General features: G+C 44.9%; 1 protein-coding gene across 1 annotated transcript in view; it reads left to right on the forward strand.

Annotated features, from left to right (window-relative positions):
• The window catches only part of TDRD9 (tudor domain containing 9), a gene marked incomplete at its 5' end in the record, with an annotated part of 109,976 nt that overhangs the window by 45,561 nt on the left and 41,235 nt on the right, over window positions 1-23,180 (forward strand). Inside the window, 5 exons of the mRNA XM_082619783.1 lie at window positions 13,708-13,772; window positions 15,531-15,585; window positions 15,736-15,820; window positions 17,183-17,240; window positions 20,390-20,494. Coding sequence (XP_082475909.1) covers window positions 13,708-13,772; window positions 15,531-15,585; window positions 15,736-15,820; window positions 17,183-17,240; window positions 20,390-20,494 — 368 coding nt within the window. The remainder of the gene's footprint in view (window positions 1-13,707; window positions 13,773-15,530; window positions 15,586-15,735; window positions 15,821-17,182; window positions 17,241-20,389; window positions 20,495-23,180) is intronic.

The following is a 23,180-nucleotide window of genomic DNA, read 5'->3' on the forward strand; positions in this document are numbered from 1 at the left end:
CTGAAGTCCGGGTGCCTAGAGCCCATGCTCCGCAGCAAGAGAAGCCACCGCAATGAGAAGCCTGCGCACCGCAACGAAGAGTAGCCCCTGCTCACTGCAACTAGAGAAAGCCCACGCGCAGCAACGAAGACCCAACACAGGCAAAAATAAATAAATAAATAAATTAAAAAGTAGAAAGATAAAACCAAAAGCTAATAAAAATCTTTAAAAAAAAAAAAAAAGGAAGTCATGTCAGTCAACTCACTCACAGTCATAAGGTAAAACTTAAAGGACCACATTAGGAGAAACTGTTGAAAGCCTTTCTTTGCCTTTGTTTCCATTTACTGTAAAGATATATTCCCGATTCTAAGCAGTCTCCCATTATAATCCAGACGTTTTTTCATTTAGCTGGCTCTTTGAAACCTAGAACATATTTATTTTCCCTTAAGGACAATTTTAGGTTACAAGTGGTAGTTAGAGTCTTTAATTTTCTAAATATTATACCATATTAAGACTTTTTACTGTGCTCATTTTGCTACAGCTCATAAATACCATTTATATATTGGGAAAACAAACAGAATATAGATTCCACCTCCTCATAGTAACCAGCACTGGGTTGCTGGGAAAGCTGTTCTCTTATAGGCCCTAGACACACACAGACATGGTATTTCTCTTCTTTCAGTTGTTAGTTGTGTAACATAAACATACAGAAAGTGTCAAGGTATTCATTGTCTTACACTCCTGGTGAACAGTACCTTACAGTGAGGTGGCTGTATTCTGTGCCTTCAGAATAGTTTTCCTGCCAGACATTTCACTTCTGTGTGTTCGGATTCTGCCTCCCCCGTCTCTCCAGTGCCGGTGTCTGGGCTGTGCCAGGACCTCCACGTGTCGGGGGCTTGGGTAGTGCTTGACACGTGAGTTGGAAAATCCAAGTTACGTGCAGCTCTGTTTTCAAGCTCCCACAGTTTTTTTGTTTTTTTTAATATGATCAGTGTGTTTAGCTTTGCTCAGATATATATCATTTTATTCATCATTGTTTCATTTTAGACTTTCCTTTTTTTACTTTTTCTAATTAAGTAACTTTATTGAGGTATAATTTACCTATATTAAATGCACTCATTTTTAATTGTCTTTCAATATTTTATGATATTTTCCCATAATATTCTGGCTTCTCTTATTATGGTGAGAGGTTACCTTTTGGTTCAGCTGTTCCTTGTAGGTAAATCTGCCTTTGCCTGGTTAGCTTTCAGCCTCCTTCCTTGTCTTTGTCCTGTGGTTTGACTGCTGTGAATAGGTGTGGCGGTCTTTTCATTGATCTTGCTTGAGGCTCAGTGGACTCAGGGAGTCTGAATGGTGGTGGCTTGGGTGCTGCCCAGCAACCTTTCAGCCAGTAGTATCCACTGATGCTCTCGCCTGAGCCATTGGTACATTAGTGAAGTTCTGATTTTATCACTTGTCCTTATTATTCTCTGAGATTGTTCTATAAAGAAGACTTTTCCTTTTATTACCCTGCCTCTTTTCTCCTTATCTCTCTCTCTCTTCATGTCACAGTGGACTCGTGGATTTTTTTTCCCTTTTAAATAGATTTTATTTTTTAGAGCAGTTTTAGGTTCAAGGCAAAACTGAGCAGAAAGTACAAATAGTTCCTGTAAACCCCCTCTCCTGCAGATGCACAGCCTCCCCGCCTATCAAGTCTCCTGCCAGAGTAGCACATTGGTTACAATTGACACATCATTATCACTCAGAGACTATAGTTCAGGGTTCACTCTTAACCCTGAAGATTCCTAGAAATCCTCTGTGCTTGACCTGTTCATCCCTTCGTCCTCCATAACCTCTGGCAATCACTGACCTTTTACTGTCTCCACGGTTTTGCCTTTTCCAGAATGTCGTAGAGTTGGAATCGTACATACTGCAGCTTTCAGATTGGCTTCTTTCACTTAGAAATAAGCAGTTAAAGTTCCTCCATGTCTTTTCAGGGCTTTTTAGTGCTGAGTCATATTTCATCATCTGGATGCACCACAGTCTGTTTACCTGTTCACCTACTGAAGGACATCTTGGTTTCAAGTTTTGGCAATTGTGAATAAATCCACTATAAACATCCAAGTGCAGGTTTTTGTGTGGATGTAAGTTTTCATTTCATTTGAGTAAATACCAATGAGTGCGTTTGTTAGATCATATGGTAAGAGTATGTGTAGTTTTGTAAGAAACTGTGAAATGGTGCTCCAAAGTGGCTGCACCGTTTTGCATCCCCACCAGCGATGAACAAGAGTTCCTGTTGCTCCACATCCTCGCCAGCACGCTGACAGCTCTAATAGGTATGCAACGGTACCGTGTTTTAATTTGCATTTCCCTGATGACGTATGTTGTGGAGCATCTTTTCATAGGTTTATTTGACATCTGTGTGTCTTATTTGGTGATGTGTTTTTTCAGGGCTTTTGCCCATTTTTTACTTGGACTGTTCATATTCTTATTGTTGAGTTCTAAGAGCATTATATATATATTTAGGATAACAGGTCTTTTATCATATATGTGTTTTGCAAATGTTTCCTCTTGGTCTGTGATTTGTCTTCTCATTCTTGTGAGACTTACGGATTTTATTTATTTAAAGTGTCAAAGTTAATTATAATCAGTTTTATTTTTTTAACAATCAGTTGTCCAAAATTTGGCCAGTGGGAGGCTTTGGTAAGTTGGCTCCTGTATTATTTGACATGACTTCCTTAGCTTTGGGGCATTTATTTGCTTTCTGGCACAAGGTGTTCCACGCCATTCATCTTGTTCTTTCCCTGCACTAGACCAAGAATCATTTCTCCAAGGAACTGATTCTTGTAGTGAGGAATGTTTTTAGAAAATAGGATTTGGATTCTAAGTGTGCTCATTGCTACGGGGGTGTCTGTCATTGCTTCTAAGTCTTTTCAGTGGCTGTAGCTGGAAATGTATTATTTATTTATTTTATTGAAGTATAGTTGATTTACAATGTTGTGTTAGTTCCAGGTGTACAGCAAAGTGATTCGTGTATATATATATATATATTAATTTATATTCTTTTTCAGATGCTTCCCCATTATAGGTTATATTCCACTGGAGTAATATCTCATTGTATATATGTACCACATCTTCTTTATCCATTCATCTGTCAGTGGACATTTAGGTTGTTTCCATGTCTTGGCTATTTGAATAGTGCTGCTATGAATATAGGGATGCATGTATCTTTTTTTTTTTTTTTTTTGCATTATGCGGGCCTCTCAGTGCTGTGGCCTCTCCTGTTGCGGAGCACAGGCTCCGGACGCGCAGGCTCAGTGGCCATGGCTCACGGGCCCAGCTGCTCCGCGGCACGTGGGATCTTCCCGGACCGGGGCACGAACCCGTGTCCCCTGCATCGGCAGGCGGACTCCCAGCCACTGCGCCACCAGGGAAGCCCCTCATGTATCTTTCTGAATTATAGTTTTGTTCAGATATATGCCCAGGAGTGGGATTGCTCTATCATATGGTAATTCTATTTTTAGTTATTGAAGGAACCTCCATCCTGTTCTCTATAGTGGCTGCATCAACTTACATTCCCATTAACAGTGTAGGAGGGTTCCCTTTTCTCCACACCCTCTCCAGCATTTGTTATTTGTAGACTTTTTAATGATTGCCATTCTGACCGGTGTGAGGTGGTACCTCATTGTAGTTTTGACTTGCATTTCTCTAATAATTAGCAATGTTGAACATTTTTTCATGTGCCTGTTGCCCATCTGTATGTCTTCTTTGGAAAAATGTCTATTTGGAAATGTCTCTTTCTGCCTATTTTTTGTTTTTTTGTTTTTGGTAATTTTTTTAACTGTCATACATGAAATGATATTTCAACTCAAATTTAATATTGTTCTTTTCTTAGCTTTTCTTTTATATGTTTGCTACTGAACCAAACTTGGGTCCGCTTGCCCACGTGCAGTAAAGCCAACCTACTGACACTGGTTACGCTGAAGGAAAGTGCAGGGCTTATTGCAGGCGCCAAGCAAGGAGGCCAGGCGGCTAATGCTCAAAAGAGCCTAACTCCCCAGAGGCTTTCAGGGAAAGGTTTTTAAAGACAGAGTGGGGGAAGGGGTTGTGGGGAGCGTGATCAGCTCGTGGACGCTCTTCTGATTGGTTGGTGGAGAGCTAGTCGGGAGTCAGCATCCTCAGCCTTCTGGTTCCCACTCGTCTGTGGTCTCCGTGCTTGTGGGCAGCATGCAGTTAACTTCTTCCACCTGGTGGGGGTTTCAGTATCTGCAAAACAGCTCAAAGGACGTGGCTCAGAGCAGTATGTCTCACCCTTCAGGAGGAACTAAATAAAGGTCCTTGACTTTGTTTAATGGCTAAACTATTATTATTTTGTCTTGCTTGACTGTTTTCCTTTGTTTCTGCATTTTCTCACTTCTCTGATTAAATTTGCTCTTTGGAACTCTCAGAAGGCCTAGGGGGCTAAAGTTTTTCTACAAATAAGAGGCAGGTGGAGGACATGGTGTATGGGAGGGGTGGTTTCTGTCCTGGGAAGGCCCCATAGGGTCCTGCTTGATTACATTTTTAGTGCTTTTCTTCCTTTTTTTTTTTTTACATCTTTATTGGAGTATAATTGCTTTACAATGGTGTGTTAGTTTCTGCTTTATAACAAAGTGAATCAGTTATACATATACATATGTTCCCATATCTCTTCCCTCTTGCATCTCCCTCCCTCCCACCCTCCCTATCCACCCCTCCAGGCAGTCACAAAGCACCGAACTGATCTCCCTGTGCTATGCAGCTGCTTCCCACTATCTATCTACCTTACGTTTGGTAGTGTATATATGTCCATGCCACTCTCTCACTTTGTCACAGCTTACCCTTCCCCCTCCCCATATCCTCAAGTCCATTCTCAAGTAGGTCTGTGTCTTTATTCCTGTCTTACCCCTAGGTTCTTCATGACATTTTTTTTCTTAAATTCCATATATATGTGTTAGCATATGGTATTTGTCTTTCTCTTTCTGACTTACTTCGCTCTGTATGACAGACTCTAGGTCTATCCACCTCATTACAAATAGCTCACTTTCGTTTCTTTTTGTGGCTGAGTAATATTCCACTGTATATATGTGCCACATCTTCTTTATCCATTCATCCGATGATGGACACTTAGGTTGTTTCCATTTCTGGGCTATTGTAAACAGAGCTGCAATGAACATTTTGGTACATGACTCTTTGAATTACGGTTTTCTCAGGGTATATGCCCAGTAGTGGGATTGCTGGGTCATATGGTAGTTCTATTTGTAGTTTTTTAAGGAACCTCCATACTGTTCTCCATGGTGGCTGTACCAATTCACATTCCCACCAGCAGTGCAAGAGGTTTCCCTTTTCTCCACACCCTCTCCAGCATTTATTGTTTCTAGATTTTTTGATGCTGGCCATTCTGACTGGTGTGAGGTGATACCTCATTGTAGTTTTGATTTGCATTTCTCTAATGATTAATGATGTTGAGCATTCTTTCATGTGTTTGTTGGCAATCTGTATATCTTCTTTGGAGAAATGCCTATTTAGGTCTTCTGACCATTTTTGGATTGGGTTGTTTTTTTTTCTTATTGAGCTGCATGAGCTGCTTATAAATTTTGGAGATTAATCCTTTGTCAGTTGCTTCATTTGCAAATATTTTCTCCCATTCTGAGGGTTGTCTTTTGGTCTTGTTTATGGTTTCCTTTGCTGTGCAAAAGCTTTGAAGTTTCATTAGGTCCCATTTGTTTATTTTTGTTTTTATTTCCATTTCTCTAGGAGGTGGGTCAAAAAGGATCTTGCTGTGATTTATGTCATAGAGTGTTCTGCCTATGTTTTCCTCTAAGAGTTTATAGTTTCTGGCCTTACATTTAGGTCTTTAATCCATTTTGAGCTTATTTTTGTGTATGGTGTTAGGGAGTTATCTAATCTCATACTTCTACATGTCCCTGTCCAGTTTTCCCAGCACCACTTATTGAAGAGGCTGTCCTTTCTCCACTGTACATTCCTGCCTCCTTTATCAAAGACAAGGTGACCATATGTGCGTGGGTTTATCTCTGGACTTTCTATCCTGTTCCATTGATCTGTCTTTCTGTTTTTGTGCCAGTACCATACTGTCTTGATTACTGTAGCTTTGTAGTATAGTCTGAAGTCAGGGAGCCTGATTCCTCCAGCTCCATTTTTCGTTCTCAAGATTGCTTTGGCTATTCGGGGTCTTTTGTGTTTCCATACAAATTGTGAAATTTTTTGTTCTAGTTCTGTGAAAAATGCCAGTGGTAGTTTGATAGGGATTGCATTGAATCTGTAGATTGCCTTGGGTAGTAGAGTCATTTTCACAATGTTGATTCTTCCAATCCAAGAACATGGTATATCTCTCCATCTATTTGTATCATCTTTAATTTCTTTCATCAGTGTCTTATAATTTTCTGCATACAGGTCTTTTGTCTCCTTCGGTAGGTTTATTCCTAGATATTTTATTCTTTTTGTTGCAGTGGTAAATGGGAGTGTTTTCTTGATTTCACTTTCAGATTTTTCATCATTAGTGTATAGGAATGCCAGAGATTTCTGTGCATTAATTTTGTATCCTGCTACTTTACCAAATTCATTGATTAGCTCTAGTAGTTTTCTGGTAGCATCTTTAGGATTCTCTATGTATAGTATCATGTCATCTGCAAACAGTGACAGTTTTACCTCTTCTTTTCTGATTTGGATTCCTTTTATTTCTTTTTTCTTCTGTGACTGCCATGGCTACAACTTCCAAAACTGTTTTGAAGAATAGTGGTGGGAGTGGGCCACCCTGTCTTGTTCTAATCTTAGAGGAAATGGTTTCAGTTTTTCACCATTGAGAACGATGTTGGCTGTGGGTTTGTCATATATGGCCTGTATTATGTTGAGGTAGGTTCCCTGTATGCCTAGTTTCTGGAGAGTTTTTATCATAAATGGGTGTTGAATTTTATCAAAAGCTTTTTCTGCATCTGTTGAGATTATCATATGGTTTTTCTCCTTCAGTTTGTTAATATGGTGTATCACATTGATGGATTTGCATATATTGAGGAATCCTTGCATTCCTGGGATAAACACTGCTTGATCATGGTGTATGATCCTTTTAATGTGCTGTTGGATTCTGTTTGCTAGTATTTTGTTGAGGAGTTTTGCATCTATGTTCATCAGTGATATTGTCCTGTAGTTTCCTTTTTTAATGACATCTTTGGTTTTGGTATCAGGATGATGGTGGCCTCATAGAATGAGTTTGGGAGTGTTCCTCCCTTTGCTATATTTTGGAAGAGTTTGAGAAGGATGGGTGTTAGCTCTTCTCTAAATGTTTGATAGAATTCACCTGTGAAGCCATCTGGTCCTGTGCTTTTGTTTGTTGGAAGATTTTTAATCACAGTTTCAATTTCAGTGCTTGTGATTGGTCTGTTTATATTTTCTATTTCTTCCTGGTTCAGTCTCAGAAGTTTGTGCTTTTCTAAGAATTTGTCCATTTCTTCTAGGTTGTCCATTTTATTGGCATATAGATGCTTGTAGTAATCTCTCATCATGATCCTTTGTATTTCTGCAGTGTCACTTCTCCTTTTTCATTTCTAATTCTGTTGATTTGAGTGTTCTCTTTTTTTTTCTTCATGAGTCTGGCTAATGGTTAATCAATTTTGTTTATCTTCTCAAAGAACCAGCTTTTAGTTTTATTGATCTTTGCTATTGTTTCCTTCATTTCTTTCTCATTTATTTCTGAGCTGATCTTTATGATTTCTTTCCTTCTGCTAACTTTGGGGTTTTTTTGTTCTTGTTTGTCTAATTGCTTTAGGTGTAAGGTTGGGTTGTTTATTTGAGATGTTTCTTGATTCTTGAGGTCGGATTGTATTGCTGTAAACTTCCCTTTTAGAACTGCTTTTGCTGCGTCCCATGAGTTTTGGGTTGTCGTGGTTTCATTGTCATTTGTTTCTAGGTATTCTTAAATTTCCTCTTTGATTTCTTCAGTGATCTCTTGCTAATTTAGTAATGTATTGTTCAGCCTCCATGTGTTTGTATTTTTTATAGTTTTTTCCTGTAATTGATATCTGGTCTCATAGCATTGTGGTCGGAAAAGATAGTTGATATGATTTCCATTTTCTTAAATTTACCAAGGCTTGATTTGTGACCCAAGATATGATCTATCCTGGAGAATGTTCGATGAGCACTTGAGAAGAAAGTGTATTCTGTTGTTTTGGGATGGAATGTCCTATAAATATCAATTAAGTCCATCTTGTCTAATGTGTCATTTAAAGCTTGTGTTTCCTTATTCATTTTCATTTTGGATGATCTGTCCATTGGTGAAAGAGGGGTGTTAAAGTCCCATACTGTTACAGTGTTACTGTTGATTTCCCCTTTTATGGCTCTTAGCATTTGCCTTATGTTTTGAGATGCTCCTATGTTGGGTGCATAAATATTTACAATTGTTATATCTTCTTGGATTGATCCATTGATCATTATGTAGTGTCCTTCTTTGTCTCTTGTAATAGTCTTTATTTTGAAGTCTATTTTGTCTGACACGATGCTACTCCAGCTTTCTTTTGATTTCCATTTGCATGGAATATCTTTTTCCACCCCCTCACTTTCAGTCTGTATGTGTCCCTGGGTCTGAAGTGGGTCTCTTGTAGACAGCCTATATACGGGTCTTGTTTTTGTATCTATTCAGCCAGTCTGTGTCTTTTGGTTGGAGCATTTAATCCATTTACATTTAAGATAATTATCGATATGTATGTTCCTATTACCATTTTCTTAATTGTTTTGGGTTTGTTGTTTTAGGTCTTTTCCTTCTCTTGTGTTTCCTGCCTAGAGAAGTTCCTTTAGCATTTGTTGTAAAGCTGGTTTGGTGGTGCTGAATTTTCTTAACTTTTGCTTATCTGTAAAGGTTTTAATTTCTCCATCGAATCTGAATGAGATCCTTGCTGTGTACAGTAATCTTGGTTGTAGGTTTTTCTCCTTCATCACTTTAAATATGTCCTGCCAGTCCCTTCTGGCTTGCAGAGTTTCTGCTGAAAGATCAGCTGTTAACTTTATGGGGATTCCCTTGTATGTTATTTGTTGCTTTTCCCTTGCTGCTTTTAATATTTTTTCTTTGTATTTAATTTTTGATAGTTTGATTAATATGTGTCTTGGTGTGTTTCTCCTTGGATTTATCCTGTATGGGACTCTGTGCTTCCTGGACTTGATTGACTATTCCCTTTCCTATGTTAGGGAAGTTTTCAACTATAATCTCTTCAAACATTTTCATAGACCCTTTCTTTTTGTCTTCTTCTTCTGGGACCCCTGTAACTTGAATGTTGGTGCATTTAATGTTGTCCCAGAGGTCTCTGAGACTGTCCTCAGTTCTTTTCATTCTTTTTTCTTTATTCTGCTCTGCAGTAGTTATTTCCACTGTTTTATCTTCCAGGTCACTTACCCGTTCTTCTGCCTCAGTTATTCTGCTATTGATTCCTTCTAGAGAATTTTTAATTTCACTTACTTTGTTGTTCATCATTGTTTGCTCTTTAGTTCTTCTATGTCCTTGCTAGACGTTTCTTGTATTTTCTCCATCCTGTTTTCAAGATTTTGGATCATCTTTACTATCATTACTCTGAATTCTTTTTCAGGTGGACTGTCTATTTCCTCTTCATTTGTTAGGTCAGGTGGGTTTTTACCTTGCTCCTTCATCTGCTGCATAGTTCTCCGTCTTCTCATTTTGTTTAACTTACTGTGTTTGGGGTCTCTTTTTCTCAGGCTGCAGGTTCGTAGTTCCCATTGTTTTTGGTGTCTGACCCCAGTGGGTGAGGTTGCTTCAGTGGCTTGTGTAGGCTTCCTGGTGGAGGGGACTGGTGCCTGTGTTCTGGTGGGTTGGGCTGGATCTTGTCTTCCTCATGGGCAGGGCTGCATCCGGTGGTGTTTTGGGGGGTGGGTCTGTGAACTTAGTATGATTTTAGGCAGCCTCTCTGCTAATGGGTGCGGTTGTATTCCTGTCTTGCTAGTTGTTTGGCATGGGGTGTCCAGTACTGGAGCTTGCTGGCCATTGGGTGGAGCTGGGTCTTAGTGTTGAGATGGAGATCTCTGGGAGAGCCCTCACCAATTGATAGTACCTGGGGCTGGGAGATCTCTGGTGGACCAGTGTCCTGAACTCGGCTCTCCCACCTCAGAGGCTCAGGCTTGACATCAGGCCAGAGTACCAAGACCCTGTCAGCCACATGGCTCAGACGAAAAGGGAGAAAAAAGGAAAGAAAAAAAATTTTTAAATTATTAAAATAAAAAAATAATAATTAAAAAAAGAAAAAAGAGAGCAACCAAACCAGTAAACAAACCCACCAATGATAACAAGTGCTAAAAACTAAACTAAGATCAACATAAAAATCAGAAACAAATCAGTCACAGACAGCAAACCCCAAGTCTACAGTTTCTCCCAAGTCCACTCTCTCAGTTTTGGGACGATTCGTTGTCTATTCAGGTATTCCACAGATGCAGGGTACATCAAGTTGATTGTGGAGATTTAATCCACTGCTCCTGAGGCTGCTGGGAGAGATTCCCCGTTCTCTTCTTTGTTCGCACGGCTCCCGGGGCTCAGCTTTGGATTTGGCCCCGCCTCTGCGTGTAGGTCGCCCTCAGGCATCTGTTCCCACCCAGACAGGAGGTGGTTAAAGCAGCGGCTGATTAGGGGACTATTGCTCACTCAGGCCAGGGGGAAGTGAGGGGTAAGGTACTCATAATTGTAATGTGGGGCGAGCCTGCAGTGGCAGAGGCCGCTGTGATGTTGCAACAGCCTGAGGCGCGCCGTGTGTTCTCCCGGGGAAGTTGTCCCTGGATCACGGGACCCTGGCAGTGACGGGCTGCATAGACTCCCGGGGGGTGGGGGCTGGGGGGTGGATAGTGACCTGCGCTTTTACACAGGTTTTTGGGTGGCGGCAGCAGCAGCGTTAGCGTTTCATGCCTGTTTCTGGGGTCCGAGCTGGTAGCCGCGGCTCACACCTATCTCTGGAGCTTGCTTAGGCAGTGCCCTGCCTTCTGTGGGTAGACAGGGAAGGAATCCCCTCTCTTGCGCACCCCGAAACAGTGGTCTCTTGCCTCTTAGGCAGGTCCAGACTTTTTCGCAGACTCCCTCCTGGCTAGCTGTGATGCACTAGCCCTCTCAGGCTGTCTTCATGCAGCCAACCCCAGTCCTCTCCCTGGGATCTGACCTCCGAAGCTTGAGCCTCATCTCCCAGCCCCCACCGGCCCCTGGGCGGGTGAGCAGACAAGCCTCTCGGGCTGCTGAGTGCTGGTTGGCACGGATCCTCTGTGCAGGGACCTCTCCGCTTTGCCCTCTGCACCCTGTTGCTGCGCTCTCCTCCGTGGCTCCGAAGCTTCCCCCTGCCACGCCCCGGCTCCGCCAGTGAAGCGTCTTCCTAGTGTGTGGAAACTTTTCCTCCTTCACGGCTCCCTCCTAGAGGTGCAGGTCCCGGCCCTCTTCTTTCTTCTGTCTCTGTTTTTTCTTTTGCCCTACCCAGGTACATGGGGAGTTTCTTGCCTTTTGGGAAGTCTGGGGTCTTCTGCCAGGGTTCAGTAGGTGTTCTGTAGGAGTTGTTCCACGTGTAGATATATTTTTGATGTGGAAGGAAGGTGATCTGCATGTCTTACTCCTCTGCCATCTTGAAGGTCCCCAACAATTGATTTTTGTTTATTGATCTTATATTCTGCAACTTTGTTGAACTCATTTATTAGTTCTAGGAGGATTCCTTAGGGTTTCTGTATGTAAGATCATGTCATCTATTGAATAAAGATAGTTTTATTTCTTCTTTTCCAATCTGGATGCCTTGTATTTCTTTTTCTTGCCTAACTGCCCTGGCTAGAACCTCCAGTACATTGTTGAAAAGAAGTGTCCAATGTGGATGCCCTTGTCTTATTACTGATCATAGGGGGAAAACATCCATCTTTCACTGTTAGGTTATCATGTTTGCTGAGGGCTTTTTGTAGATGACCTTCATCAGGTTGAGAAAGTTCACTTCTATTTCTAGTTTGTTGAGTGTTCTTTTTTTAAATTAATTAATTACTTTATTTATTTATTTATTTATTTTGGCTGCATTGGGTCTTTGTTGCTGTGCATGGGCTTTCTCTAGTTGCAGCGAGTGGGGGCTATTCTTCGTTGCAGTGCGCGGGCTTCTCACTGTGTTAGCTTTTCTTGTTGTGGAGCATGGGCTCTGGGCCCACAGGCTTCAGTAGTTGTGGCTCGCGGGCTCTAGAGTGCAGGCTCAGTAGCTGTGGAGCACGGGCTTAGTTCCTCCGCAGCATGTGGGGTCTTCCTGGACCAGGGCTCAAACCCGTGTCCCCTGCATTGGCAGGCGGATTCTTAACCAGTGTGCCACCAGGGAAGTCCTGCTGAGTGTTTTTTAAATGAAAGCGTGTTAGATTTTGTTAGATGATTTTTGTCTATTGAGATAATTATGTGATTTTTGTCTTTATTGATTTTTTAGATGTTAAATCAACTTTGCATCCCTCAGATACACTTGGTCATGGTGTATACTTCTTTCTATATGTTGCTGGATTTGGTTTAACTTAGTATTTTGTTGAGGATTTTTACATTCATATTCTTAAGGTATTGGTCTGTAGTTTTCTTATGTCTGTCTGGTTTTGGTATCAGGGTAATACTGGCCTCATAAAATGAGTTGGGAAATGTTCTGTTTTTTGGAAGAGTTTGTGAAGAATTGGTATTACTTCTTTGACTGTTTTTTGGAATTCAGCTGTGAAGCCATTGGGGTCTGGGCTTTCTTTATGGGTAGTTTTAAAATTACTAATTCAATCTTGTTTGTTATAGATCTATTCAGATTGTCTGTTTTTTTCTTGGGTCAGTTTCAGTAGTTTGTGTCTTTTTAGGACTAGTAGCAATGTCTTCTCTTTCATTTCTGATTGTAGTATATGGACTCTCTCTTTTTCTTTTGGTCAAACTAGGTAGATTTGTCAATTTGTTGATCTTTTCAAAGAGCTAGGTTTTTGTTTTTCTGTTGTTTTTCTTTTTCTATTTCATTGATTTCCACTCTAATCTTTATTTTTTTCTTGGAACAGTCAAGAAACAACAATCCATGCTGTGCCTGGGAACAGTAACTGCAAAGAAAGAGGAGGGGGTGCAGCTCTGTGGCTCTTTGTCCCCTGTTTGTTCTTGTCACGGTCTTACTGCTGAACTGAAGGGGCTGATTTCCTTGTTTCTTGTCTGTCTCTCTAGCTAGAATGTAAGCTCCAAAGAGTGGGGACCTTGTCTGTCTTTCTGCTGTGCCTGCCTGCATGGAGGAGGGCCTGGCACAGGGGAGGGGCTCAAGGGTTTGTGGAGGAACAAAAGTTCTGACTTCACACAACATAAATATGTTGATAGCAGCAGGGAGGCGAGAGGACAGTTTGAGATCTTGGTCTATAAAAGTGCTTTCTAATGATAGTTTGGATTCCTTAGAGTTTAAGTTTTGTTTGTAGTAGTTTTTCTAAATGTTTTGTATTTTGAGGTTCTGGATTACAGTAACTGAATTTCAAAGAAGACTTTTCTAGATAGTGAGTTTTTATGGGAGAAAGTAGTCAAGAGGCTTGGGGTCCCTTGGGTGATCCTGGGGCTTTGGACAGTGTCTCACGTCCTGGGTCCTCTGTGTTTTCTTATGTAAAAGAAGGAATATTATACTCGATGATCTAGACGTAAGAACCTTTTAGGGTCAGGAGCCATAATATGAGGATTCTGGAAAAACAATGGCTACTTAGCCTTGATTAATATTTGTGCACTTCACATTTTAACAGGACCAAGACCTGGTCGGTCACCCCATTTGTGTCAGAGCGGAGCAGTGTGTTGGTGTTTTTGCCAGGTGAGTGTCATTCTTTCGTGATCTAGAATCTGCGCTGGATGGAGACTAGTTTGTGTCTCGCACATATTGTGAAAAATGATATTTGTTGTGCGGGTTTATTCTTTTTAGACTCTGGGAATGCGAATAATTGTGATTTTCGGTTTGACTTCTTACTATAACTTTTGTGTTGCTAAAAACGTAGATAATGAACAGTTTAACTTTTTGAGGGCAGTCTGGCCCCCTTCAGAAAAAATTGGCTATGTTAAATTTGCTATTTCATATATATGGTTATAAATGTGAAGTAATTGTCATCAATCTGTATTTAAAGTTTACTTAATAATAATATCATTATTGTAATACCATGAAAATCATCAAGGTAGCCCTTGAGTTCCTTTTTCTTCAGTATTTGACAAAATAATCTCTTAAGATACTTAAAGATTAATTTTTGTTAAATTGTACTTTTTCAAAATGATGATTTTGATTTTTTGATCAAGTGGTTTAGCTTGATGAAACCTTATGACAATAATTCATGTATTTTTTGTTGTTGGAAGGTAATATGTAGAACATATGAGTATTTGTGCTAATTGTGGTGGAGAACAAAAAGCATGAATAAGAGTAACATTTTACTTTGGAATGCAACATGAGAGTTTAAAACTTTGATCATGTTTTGCTTAGGTTGATACGGATTAGTTTTATATCCAGAAAACAAGTATTAGCTGGCAGTGGTATGGAGTTGCATTTGTCCCAATAAATATTTGTCAGTGATTTCTGTGTGCATAATATTGTATCAGGGAAGAAATGACCAAAGTAGAGTCAGGGCAGTACTGTCTTAAGAACACCTGATGTGAAATAAATGCTTTCTAACTGCTAAACATTGCCTGAATAAAATATGTATAAATGATATTTCACAGTTTAGTTTGTTGTTTTTCTTTTATGTGTTTATGTGAGTTCATTTGACAATACATTTATTTCATTAATTGATCTTTTGGGAATGGTTCTGTGTTAGTTTTTTTAGGGCTGCTGTAACAAAGTGCTATAAACCGGAAGGCTTAGAACAAGAGAAATTTATTTTTTCACTCTGCTGGAGACTAGAAGTTCAAAATCAAGGTGTCAGCGGGACCCTGCTCCCTCTGAGGCTCTGGGCAGAATCCTTCCTTGACTCTTCCCAGCTTCTCTTGGCTGTCAGTCTTTGGCCCTCCTGGGCTTGTGGCTGCAGTACTTCTATCTCTGCCTTGATTGTTACATGGCGTTTTCTGTGCGGGTGTCTTCTTACGAGGACACCAGTCCTTTTGGAATAAAGGCCTATTTTTCTCCACTGTGACCTCATCTTAACTAATTATATCTGCAGTCATGCTTTATTTACAAATATGAACCTTATGAAAAAAGTTTAAAACATCTCTGTGACCAAGACTTTTTAAATATTATTTTTTGGTTGTAAAATTTTGCATAATCAAAGTAGGACATTTGGAAAAGCAGTGGGGGGAAGAGAGGAATGTGAAATTACTCATCTCATATGGCCAGCACTCACAGGCAGTCATTACTGTGGAAAGGAAAACATAGAAAGAATATGGTTTTTCTCATATTTTTGAGTTACTGGTAGTCAGTGTCATTAGGCATTTTTCACTTGTAATTCTGATATATTTAGGTGAAGAGGATACAAGTCAGGTAAAATGAATTGGTCGAAGCCGTATTTATAAAAGGTGTCGTCTTAAGTTAAAGGTTGTTTTTTAGAAATAAATACAAATCTTTTTTTCCCCCTCCACTTTTTTTCTTCCCTAGGTCTGGGTGAAATAAACTATATGCACGAACTTCTCACAAACATGGTTCATAAAAGGTGTGTTTAAAATGATACTGTTGTATTTTTACTTGTAAAGCATTGTATTGTTTCTACCTTAAATAATTTTAATGATCTCAATGAGTAGTTATTCATTTTCATATATATCTACTCTTTATGGATATTTTATTTCATTTACTTCTTTCTTAGGTTACTGGTCTATCCACTCCATTCAAGTGTGAGTTTGGAAGAACAGAATAACGTGTTTTCAAGTCCAGTGCCTGGATACAGAAAGGTAGGACAGCTGGGAGACCAGTTCTGAGCACTTAGGTACATTTTCCTTAGAGACTCTGCTAATGAGAAGTGCTGACATTCCAGCTGTTTGTGTGATATGTTCTGTAGCTGGTGGTTAGTCACTTAAACAAGCACTTGCCTGATGAGCCAAGTATGTTATTTCATTTTGTCTTTATTTTATAAATCAGTTTGCTAAGGTTTTTTATTTCCTCAGCCTCAGGACATTGTTTCTAGTGGATTTCAGTGCCTCTTACCCCCAGCAGTTCTCAAACTGTGGGACTGTTCTCTTGTCCCTGGCACTGCTCTGGGGATTTTGGTTAGAACCCACATTCTTAGTCCTGGTTTAAGAGTATTTCTTTAATTTTCTTTTTTATGTGTGAATGATGGGATTGTCTTATCACAACCCTTCTAGTGCTGCTTGAGATCATCAGGGACCCCAGACATGCAGCCCAGCCCCCTTGATTCCAGTGAGAAGGTTCTGCATCTCTAGGGGCCGCCTAAACCTTGCATGGCAACTCAGGGCTCTTACGTACTGCAGGCCTTCCTGGGAACTTTAGCCTGGTTGTGCTCTGTGCCCCTGGGTAATTCCAAGACCCCCTGAAGCTATCATATCTGAGGTCAGGGAGAGCTGTCTTTGCCCTGTTTCTTGCCTGCTGCTTTTATGAACCTTCTGTGTTGCGTGGGCCTGGTTTTCTGTACATCAGGGGCTTCCACGGGACCCCTGGAATGATTCCACCAGGAAAAGGCTGTATCTTAACCTTGAGGTGTAGGGGTTAAGAGCATGCACGGGGAGTTGGACAGGTGACACGGGTCTCTGTCCCCTGTAGGCGTGTCCTCTGAGCACGTCACTTCTCTGACTTAATTTTACTGTTGGAAAGTAGAGTCGATGGTATTTACCTTGCAGAGCTGTTGGGAAGGTTAGAGTCATAATAATATACGTCGGTCCTTACATTGTGGTAGGTGCTGCAGTGCCTGACACGAAGTAGGTGTCCAGTGATCGGATGCTGGTACTACAGGTAATAGCCAATATTTATTGAGCACTTGGTTCACGCCTGGAGCAGTTCTAAGCATTTCACGTTTATTAACTCAAGTAATAGGGAAGATATTATTGTTATCTCCATTTTATAGATGAGAAAACTGAGGTTAAGTAGTCCAGGGTCCTACGCTGGGGTTCAGAGCAGGTTTGGCTGCTGAGCCCACACTGTACTGACTCCTCCTCCTCGTCCCCCGCCCCCAGGACCCTTGACTAACTGTGACTTCTGTATAAAATAGAAAAGATGGCTAATTTCAGCATTTGAGCCCAGTACCTAATGATTTCCTGTATATAGTGAGCATGTCAGATTCTTCTTTTGATGTTTGATAGATCATTCTGTCCACCAACATTGCGGAGAGTTCTGTCACGGTTCCAGACGTCAAATACGGTGAGATCCTGCTGTTTTCCTCACAACGTAAACCATAGTATTTGTAGCCTGTGTGTCCCTCAGGAGTTGTTCTTCCCCGTCTCTTCCCTGTCTCTTGCCCTGTTCTGGAGGAGAGAATGTAGGAGAGTGGGTTCCGAAGTTCCTCCTGGACTTCTCTCTCCCCCGCCCTCCTCTGAGCTCACGTGTCCGTTCAGCCGGGCACCCTCTGCGGCGCGGCTACTCACACACACAGGAAGCGATCGGGGGCGTCCTCGGGGCGCCGTGGGCAGAAGGAGAGCTTTGGGGCTGCCCCCGCTGGACACAGTGACTGGAGGGAGGGGCCCGAGTCCGCCCCGTTGCTGCAGGTCGTTGAGAAAGACACCACGTCAGCTCGGGGTGAGGCCGCTCATAGTCTGGTCTCCCACGTGTGTGTCCTTGATGACGTTGGGAGGTTGCGTTAATTCACGTTCGGGAGCCTAACGCTTTCCGGGCGCCGTTCCCGGTGGCAGGCAGGTAGGCCTACGGGGCGAGGGAGGCGTGTTGTCTTCGCGGGGAGAGCCAGGCAGTTAGCAGGGGAAACAATAGGTGCAATTTCAGGTCGAGGTAGATGTTATGTAGGGAAATAAGTCAGAGAAAGGGGTTACAGTTAATTGGGTAAATGACCTTTTAGACGGGGCGATGTGGGAACACCTCTGTGAGGACGTGACAGCTGAGGAAGGCGTGACTTGGGTGAGGAGTGAGCGTGGGAAGAGGCGGGACAGCGTGGGGAGCAGCTGCGAGGAGCAGCAAGGTGGCCAGTGTGGCTGGGACAGGTCAGCCGGCGCCACGGCAGCGCTCCGTCTGTGCCAGCGGCCGTCCAGGTGCTGCGGGGACAGTGCACAAACAGGCGAGGCTCCCTTCTCCTGACACATGGGGGGGCGGGTGTTGACACGCAGGCCATCAGTTAGACAACCACCCACGTGCCACCAGGTAGACTGCGGCATGTCCAGAGGAAGAGGTGGAGGAGGGGGCAGCGGCCAGTGGGGGGCATCTGCGGGAAGGGCGTTTCTGTAGAAGGGACGGGAGGCGCCAAGTCCCTGAAGGAAGAGCGCGGGACAGCCGGGAGGCCGGGCGAGCTGGACGGGGCGAGGTCAGGGGGGTCCCGGGCACCAGGGCACCAGCGGAGGCCGCCAGGGCATCGGAGACTCCAGCTTTTCCCGAGGGAGCCGGGGACGTCAGCGACTTGTGAGGGAGGAACGACGGCGCGTCAGGTCCGCTCGACAGCCTGTGGGGGGCGTGGTGGGGGGGAGACGGAGACGAGGCCGAGGAGAGGGCGGGAGGGAGTCGGGCGCCTTAGGAGGGGAGCCCGGGGCGGGGCAGAGGCGGCGACGGCCGTTCCTTGCGGAGCCTGCGGGAATTTGACTTGCTGAGGGGTCAGGTGCAGCGCTTTCGCGGCTCGTGGTGACTCCCCGCCGTGCGCCCCACCCCCGGGAGTCGGCGGAGACTGGCCGGGGTTGTTGAGACGCCGGCGGATGTCCCGGGGGCGGCCTGGAGGAGGTCTGGGGCCAGGGCTCCGCGCCGCCCAGGGAGCACGAGCGGGCGGTTCAAGGCGGGGAGCCCGTGGAGGCGCGGCCGGCTTGGAGGGGTCGCGGAGGGTCGGCGCCGACGCATTGGTTGTCGTGAAGCCAGACGGCGCTCCTGAGGCAGTTTCTGTGACGGGCGGGCGGGCGGGCGGAGAGCCGGGGCAGCGGCCGGAGCGCTGGCGGGCCCAGGAGAACGTGTGTGCCAGGCGGCGCGGGGCCCAGAGGCGCAGAGGACGCGTGGGAGCCGGCGTGGGGGAGGGGCGAGGCACCTGGTGGGCGGCTTGGCCCCCATCCTGGGGAGGAGGCCGATGTGGGCGGCGGGGTGCTGCCGAGGGGGCGCAGGGTCCTCTGAGGGCCTCTGCGTTCCCCGTGAGCCGGAGGCCGGGCCTCAGCTGAAAGCGAGCAGGACAGGAAGTGCCGGAGGTGTGAGGAGGCTGGATGGACGGGGCAGCCTGAGTCCCGAGGGCCGCTGGCGACCGGGAGCTTAAAGGGCGCCGTCAGCCTGCAGCCCGTTTTGTTTCTCTTCTTCCCTCTCCCGCCACTTGGGCTGCGCAGTGTAGCTGGAGAGCTGTGATCAGCAGGCCTGGGGTCGAGTCAGCTGAGCAGAGCAGGGTGATGGGAGGCCAGGGGTCAAGGCAGATGTGTGGAGCGGTCACAGTGGGGGCTGGGAGCCCGTGGCTCGGTCAGGAGGGAAGGAAGGTCATTAGGCGACAGGGCGGGGACAGTTAGCAGCAGCCCTGACGTGCGCAGGTGGCAGGTCCGTTTGTAGGGTTTAAGGACTGCTGGGGTAGGGTTACAGGACGGGGTGGGGGTGGTGGTGCCAGGGAAAGATGCTTGCGATTGAGATTGGGGGGTCAGGTAGGGCGGTGGGAAGGACATGCTGAGACAGGTGGGAGACGGGGTCTCGAAACCGAGGGCCTCGGCGCTGCCAGCACGGTCTTTATGGGAATGGAGATCCCCAAACGCTGTGGCGGGAGGAGTGTTCAAGAGCCCTGGGGAGCCAGCAAGGCGGGGTGCTGGTCGTGGTGGTGTCGCAGTCAGTGAGCAGGAGGTTCCTGAGGAGGGACGCAGCGCTGAGGAGCAGGCCAAGGCCCAGGCGGGCGGGCACAGGAGCCAGCACCGCCCCCCCAGCTGCCTGCTCCCCTCCCAGGGGCCGGGAGCGCCTGTCCTGGGGAGAGCTGCAGGGGCTCCTGTCCCTGGGTTTTACGGGTGAGGACACTGCAGCACAGAGATGCTGAGCGGCTGTCCCCCCCGCCTGCGCACACATGGGATTGGGACCTGGCAGTCCCCCACTTCAGCTGTGCTTCTGTGCAGCCCCGTGAGGCCGGCCTGTCGCTGCAGCCCGCGTAGGCTTGTATTATGACGTGTGGGCTCTTACGGGGCATATGTTCTTTCTGCCCAGACTCCCAGGACTTAGAAGAAAGAATGTGACCCCAGCCTCCCCGTCCTAGGCAGTCGGGAATGGCCGGTGCATTTCCAGAGGCTTCTGTGTGTACACTAATTCTAAAGGCTGTGTGTTTCATAAATTGTCTTGTCGCTATACATTGTGATTGTTACACAATTATTTCTTGCTAGCCTGGTATTTACATTCCCTTTTTTAAATGACAGTTATAGATTTTTGTTTGACTAGAACTCTGGTTTGTGATGAAGATACGAATTACCAGAGCCTGCGATTGAGTTGGGCCTCTAAAACCAGTTGTGATCAGAGAAAAGGTAAGGCATTTGTGTTCCAGCACAATAATAGGAGTTGGTGGCGCATTCGGGTGTCTTCTTGAACTTTTTGCTTTTTGTACGTTTAGTCTTATTCAGAGATTTCCTTTATTGGAACTGGTTTTAAGTTCTAAGCAAAAGCATTTCATACTGTCAGGCTCTCTGTTCAAATCCACGATCCTCCTCGTGTCCATTGAAGTAGGTAAGAGCCTTTGCACATACTGGATGAGCGTCCTGTCACCTTTCACAGTGACTAGTTACAGAAGCCGTGCGGGTCACTTGTTAATTGCTGCTAGTCCTTTCTCCGACTTCTCTCCAAGTTTTGATCCTTCTGGGATGATTTTTTCCTGAGCTGAGCTGGCTCCACGGAGGGGTCAGCCTTTTCTGCGAGTGCACATGGTGTATTGCTGGGGAGATGAGGGTGTGGAGTCCTTTGTCGGGGCCAGGGTGTCGGGGGGGTGGGGGTGGGCGGGGCTTTGGCCACAGTGGCCGTGCAGTTGCCTGCGGGGAGTGGCCCCAGGGCACAGCCTTCTCGCCATGGACTGAGACGCAGCTTGTGCTTTATGAGAGAGCCTTCAGGGAGGACAGCTGAAGGGCTGCTCCAAGAATACCTGTTGGGTTGGGTCATAAAGCTACCACATCAAAAAACAGAATAGGGGCTTCCCTGGTGGCGCAGTGGTTGAGAGTCCACCTGCTGATGCAGGGGACACGGGTTTGTGCCCTGGTCCGGGAAGATCCCACATGCCGCGGAGCGGCTAGGCCCGTGAGCCATGGCCGCTGGGCCTGCACGTCTGGAGCCTGTGCTCCGCAACGGGAGAGGCCACAACAGTGAGAGGCTCGCATACCGCAAAAAAAAAAAAAAAACCGAAAAAAACCCCAAAAAACCACAATAGAGGCCATATTTATTGAATGCTTGCCACAGGCCAGGCACGAGTCTAAGTGTTTTCCGTGTACTTACACATTTACCCCTCATTCCCCCAGTGAGGTAGCGTGCTGTTAACACCCCGACTTCTCAGTGATGCAGCCGACACACAGAAGGAGTAGCCTGCTCGGGTTACCCTGGGAAGTGCTGGGACCGAGACTAGGACCCAGACGTACGGCTACAGCCCGCAACTTTAACCATGTTGTCGTGTTACCTCTCTTGAAATGACTTGCCTGGAGAGGGATTAAGAGAGAATGATTAAGGGACTTACCTGGTGGTGCAGTGGTTAAGAATCCGCCTGCCAGCGCAAGGGACGTGGGTTCGAGCCCTGATCCCACAGGCCGCGGAGCAACTAAACTCATGCGCCACAACTACTGAGCCTGCGCTCTAGAGCCCGTGAGCCACAACTACTGAAGCCTGCACGCCTAGAGCCCATATTCCGCAACAAGAGAAGCCACTGCAATGAGAAGCCTGCACACCGCAAGGAAGAGTAGCCCCCGCTCACCGCAACTAAAGCCCACGCGCAGCAATGAAGGCCCAACACAGCAAAAAAAAAATTTAATTAATTAATTAATTTTAAAAAAAGAATGATTAAGGAGTCACTGAAATACGGTCATAGAGAGCTTCTCATCACCTTTGAAAAACCTTATGTATTGTTATAATCATCTCAAACCCCCCCCACCAAAAAAAACCCAGAACATAAAACTATGCTTAGAAGAAGTGACTAGAAATATTGTTAGCCAAAAATTTCATTTGGTTTTTGCCATAAGGTGTAATGGAAAAAAGCCAACCCAATAGATATACAAAAATCTTTAAAGTGATTATCTTTGGGTCAGTCTTGAGATATTGGAATTGTATCCTTTGTCTTTTTGTATGTTCAAAATTTCTATGATTAGAAAATTTTTCCCATACAGGAAGTTGCAAAAATAGTACATAGAGTCCCTTGAACCCTAGCCCCAGCATCTCAGCTTGTTCTTGGTGACACCTCCTACCTCGGTGCAGCGTCAGCCCAGGCAGCTGATGTCAGCACAGGGCTGGACCGCGGACCCTAGTCAGTTGCCCAGGTTCACACCATGCAGGCTTCTCTCCAGTTGATCCCGTGTGTAGCCACTGCCACGGTCAGGACACGGAACTGTTCCAGCTGCCTTGAAGGAGCTGCCTGGTGCTGCACCTCTAGTCACACTGTCCCCTGCCACTCTGTGCCGACCTCGAACCCCTTCTTCATAGCCGTAGCTGCGGCCTTTCAAGGACAGTATTGAGGTGGAATCGTACCGCATGTAACCTTTCAAGACTGGCTTTCTTCACTCACTGTAGCGTCCTTAAGCTCCATCCAAGTTGCTGCATGTGTCAAAAGTTTCCTTTTTATTGCTGAATCATATTTCATTGTATTTTGAAAATGAGTAAAGGGAAGCCTCTCTAAAATGGAGGGGGAGGTCAGAAGGGGGCGCTCTTGTGCAGTACCACCTGAAGTACCGCTGGAGCTCAATTACAGGAAGATGCCAACAAGAACCAGCGACAGGAAAGAAGCATCAGTTATAGGCCCCAACAGGAAAAACTGTGCCTTGCATCTCCCACAGGAAAGCGTCTGCCCCAGCAACTCGGCCAATGAGAAACCATCCCCACCCTGAACTCTCGCTTTTCTCCAGTGGACTTATGTTCCAAACAACCCCTCCCAGCTTCCTCCTTTTTCTCTATAAAATAATGTTCCTCTTCCTTATATGGGACTTGCCTATGGTTTTTGCCATAGCTTGCTTGTCCCAAATTGCA

Source organism: Mesoplodon mirus (assembly GCF_964341445.2).
Source record: "Mesoplodon mirus genome assembly, chromosome: 4".
Lineage (NCBI taxonomy): Eukaryota > Metazoa > Chordata > Mammalia > Artiodactyla > Ziphiidae > Mesoplodon > Mesoplodon mirus.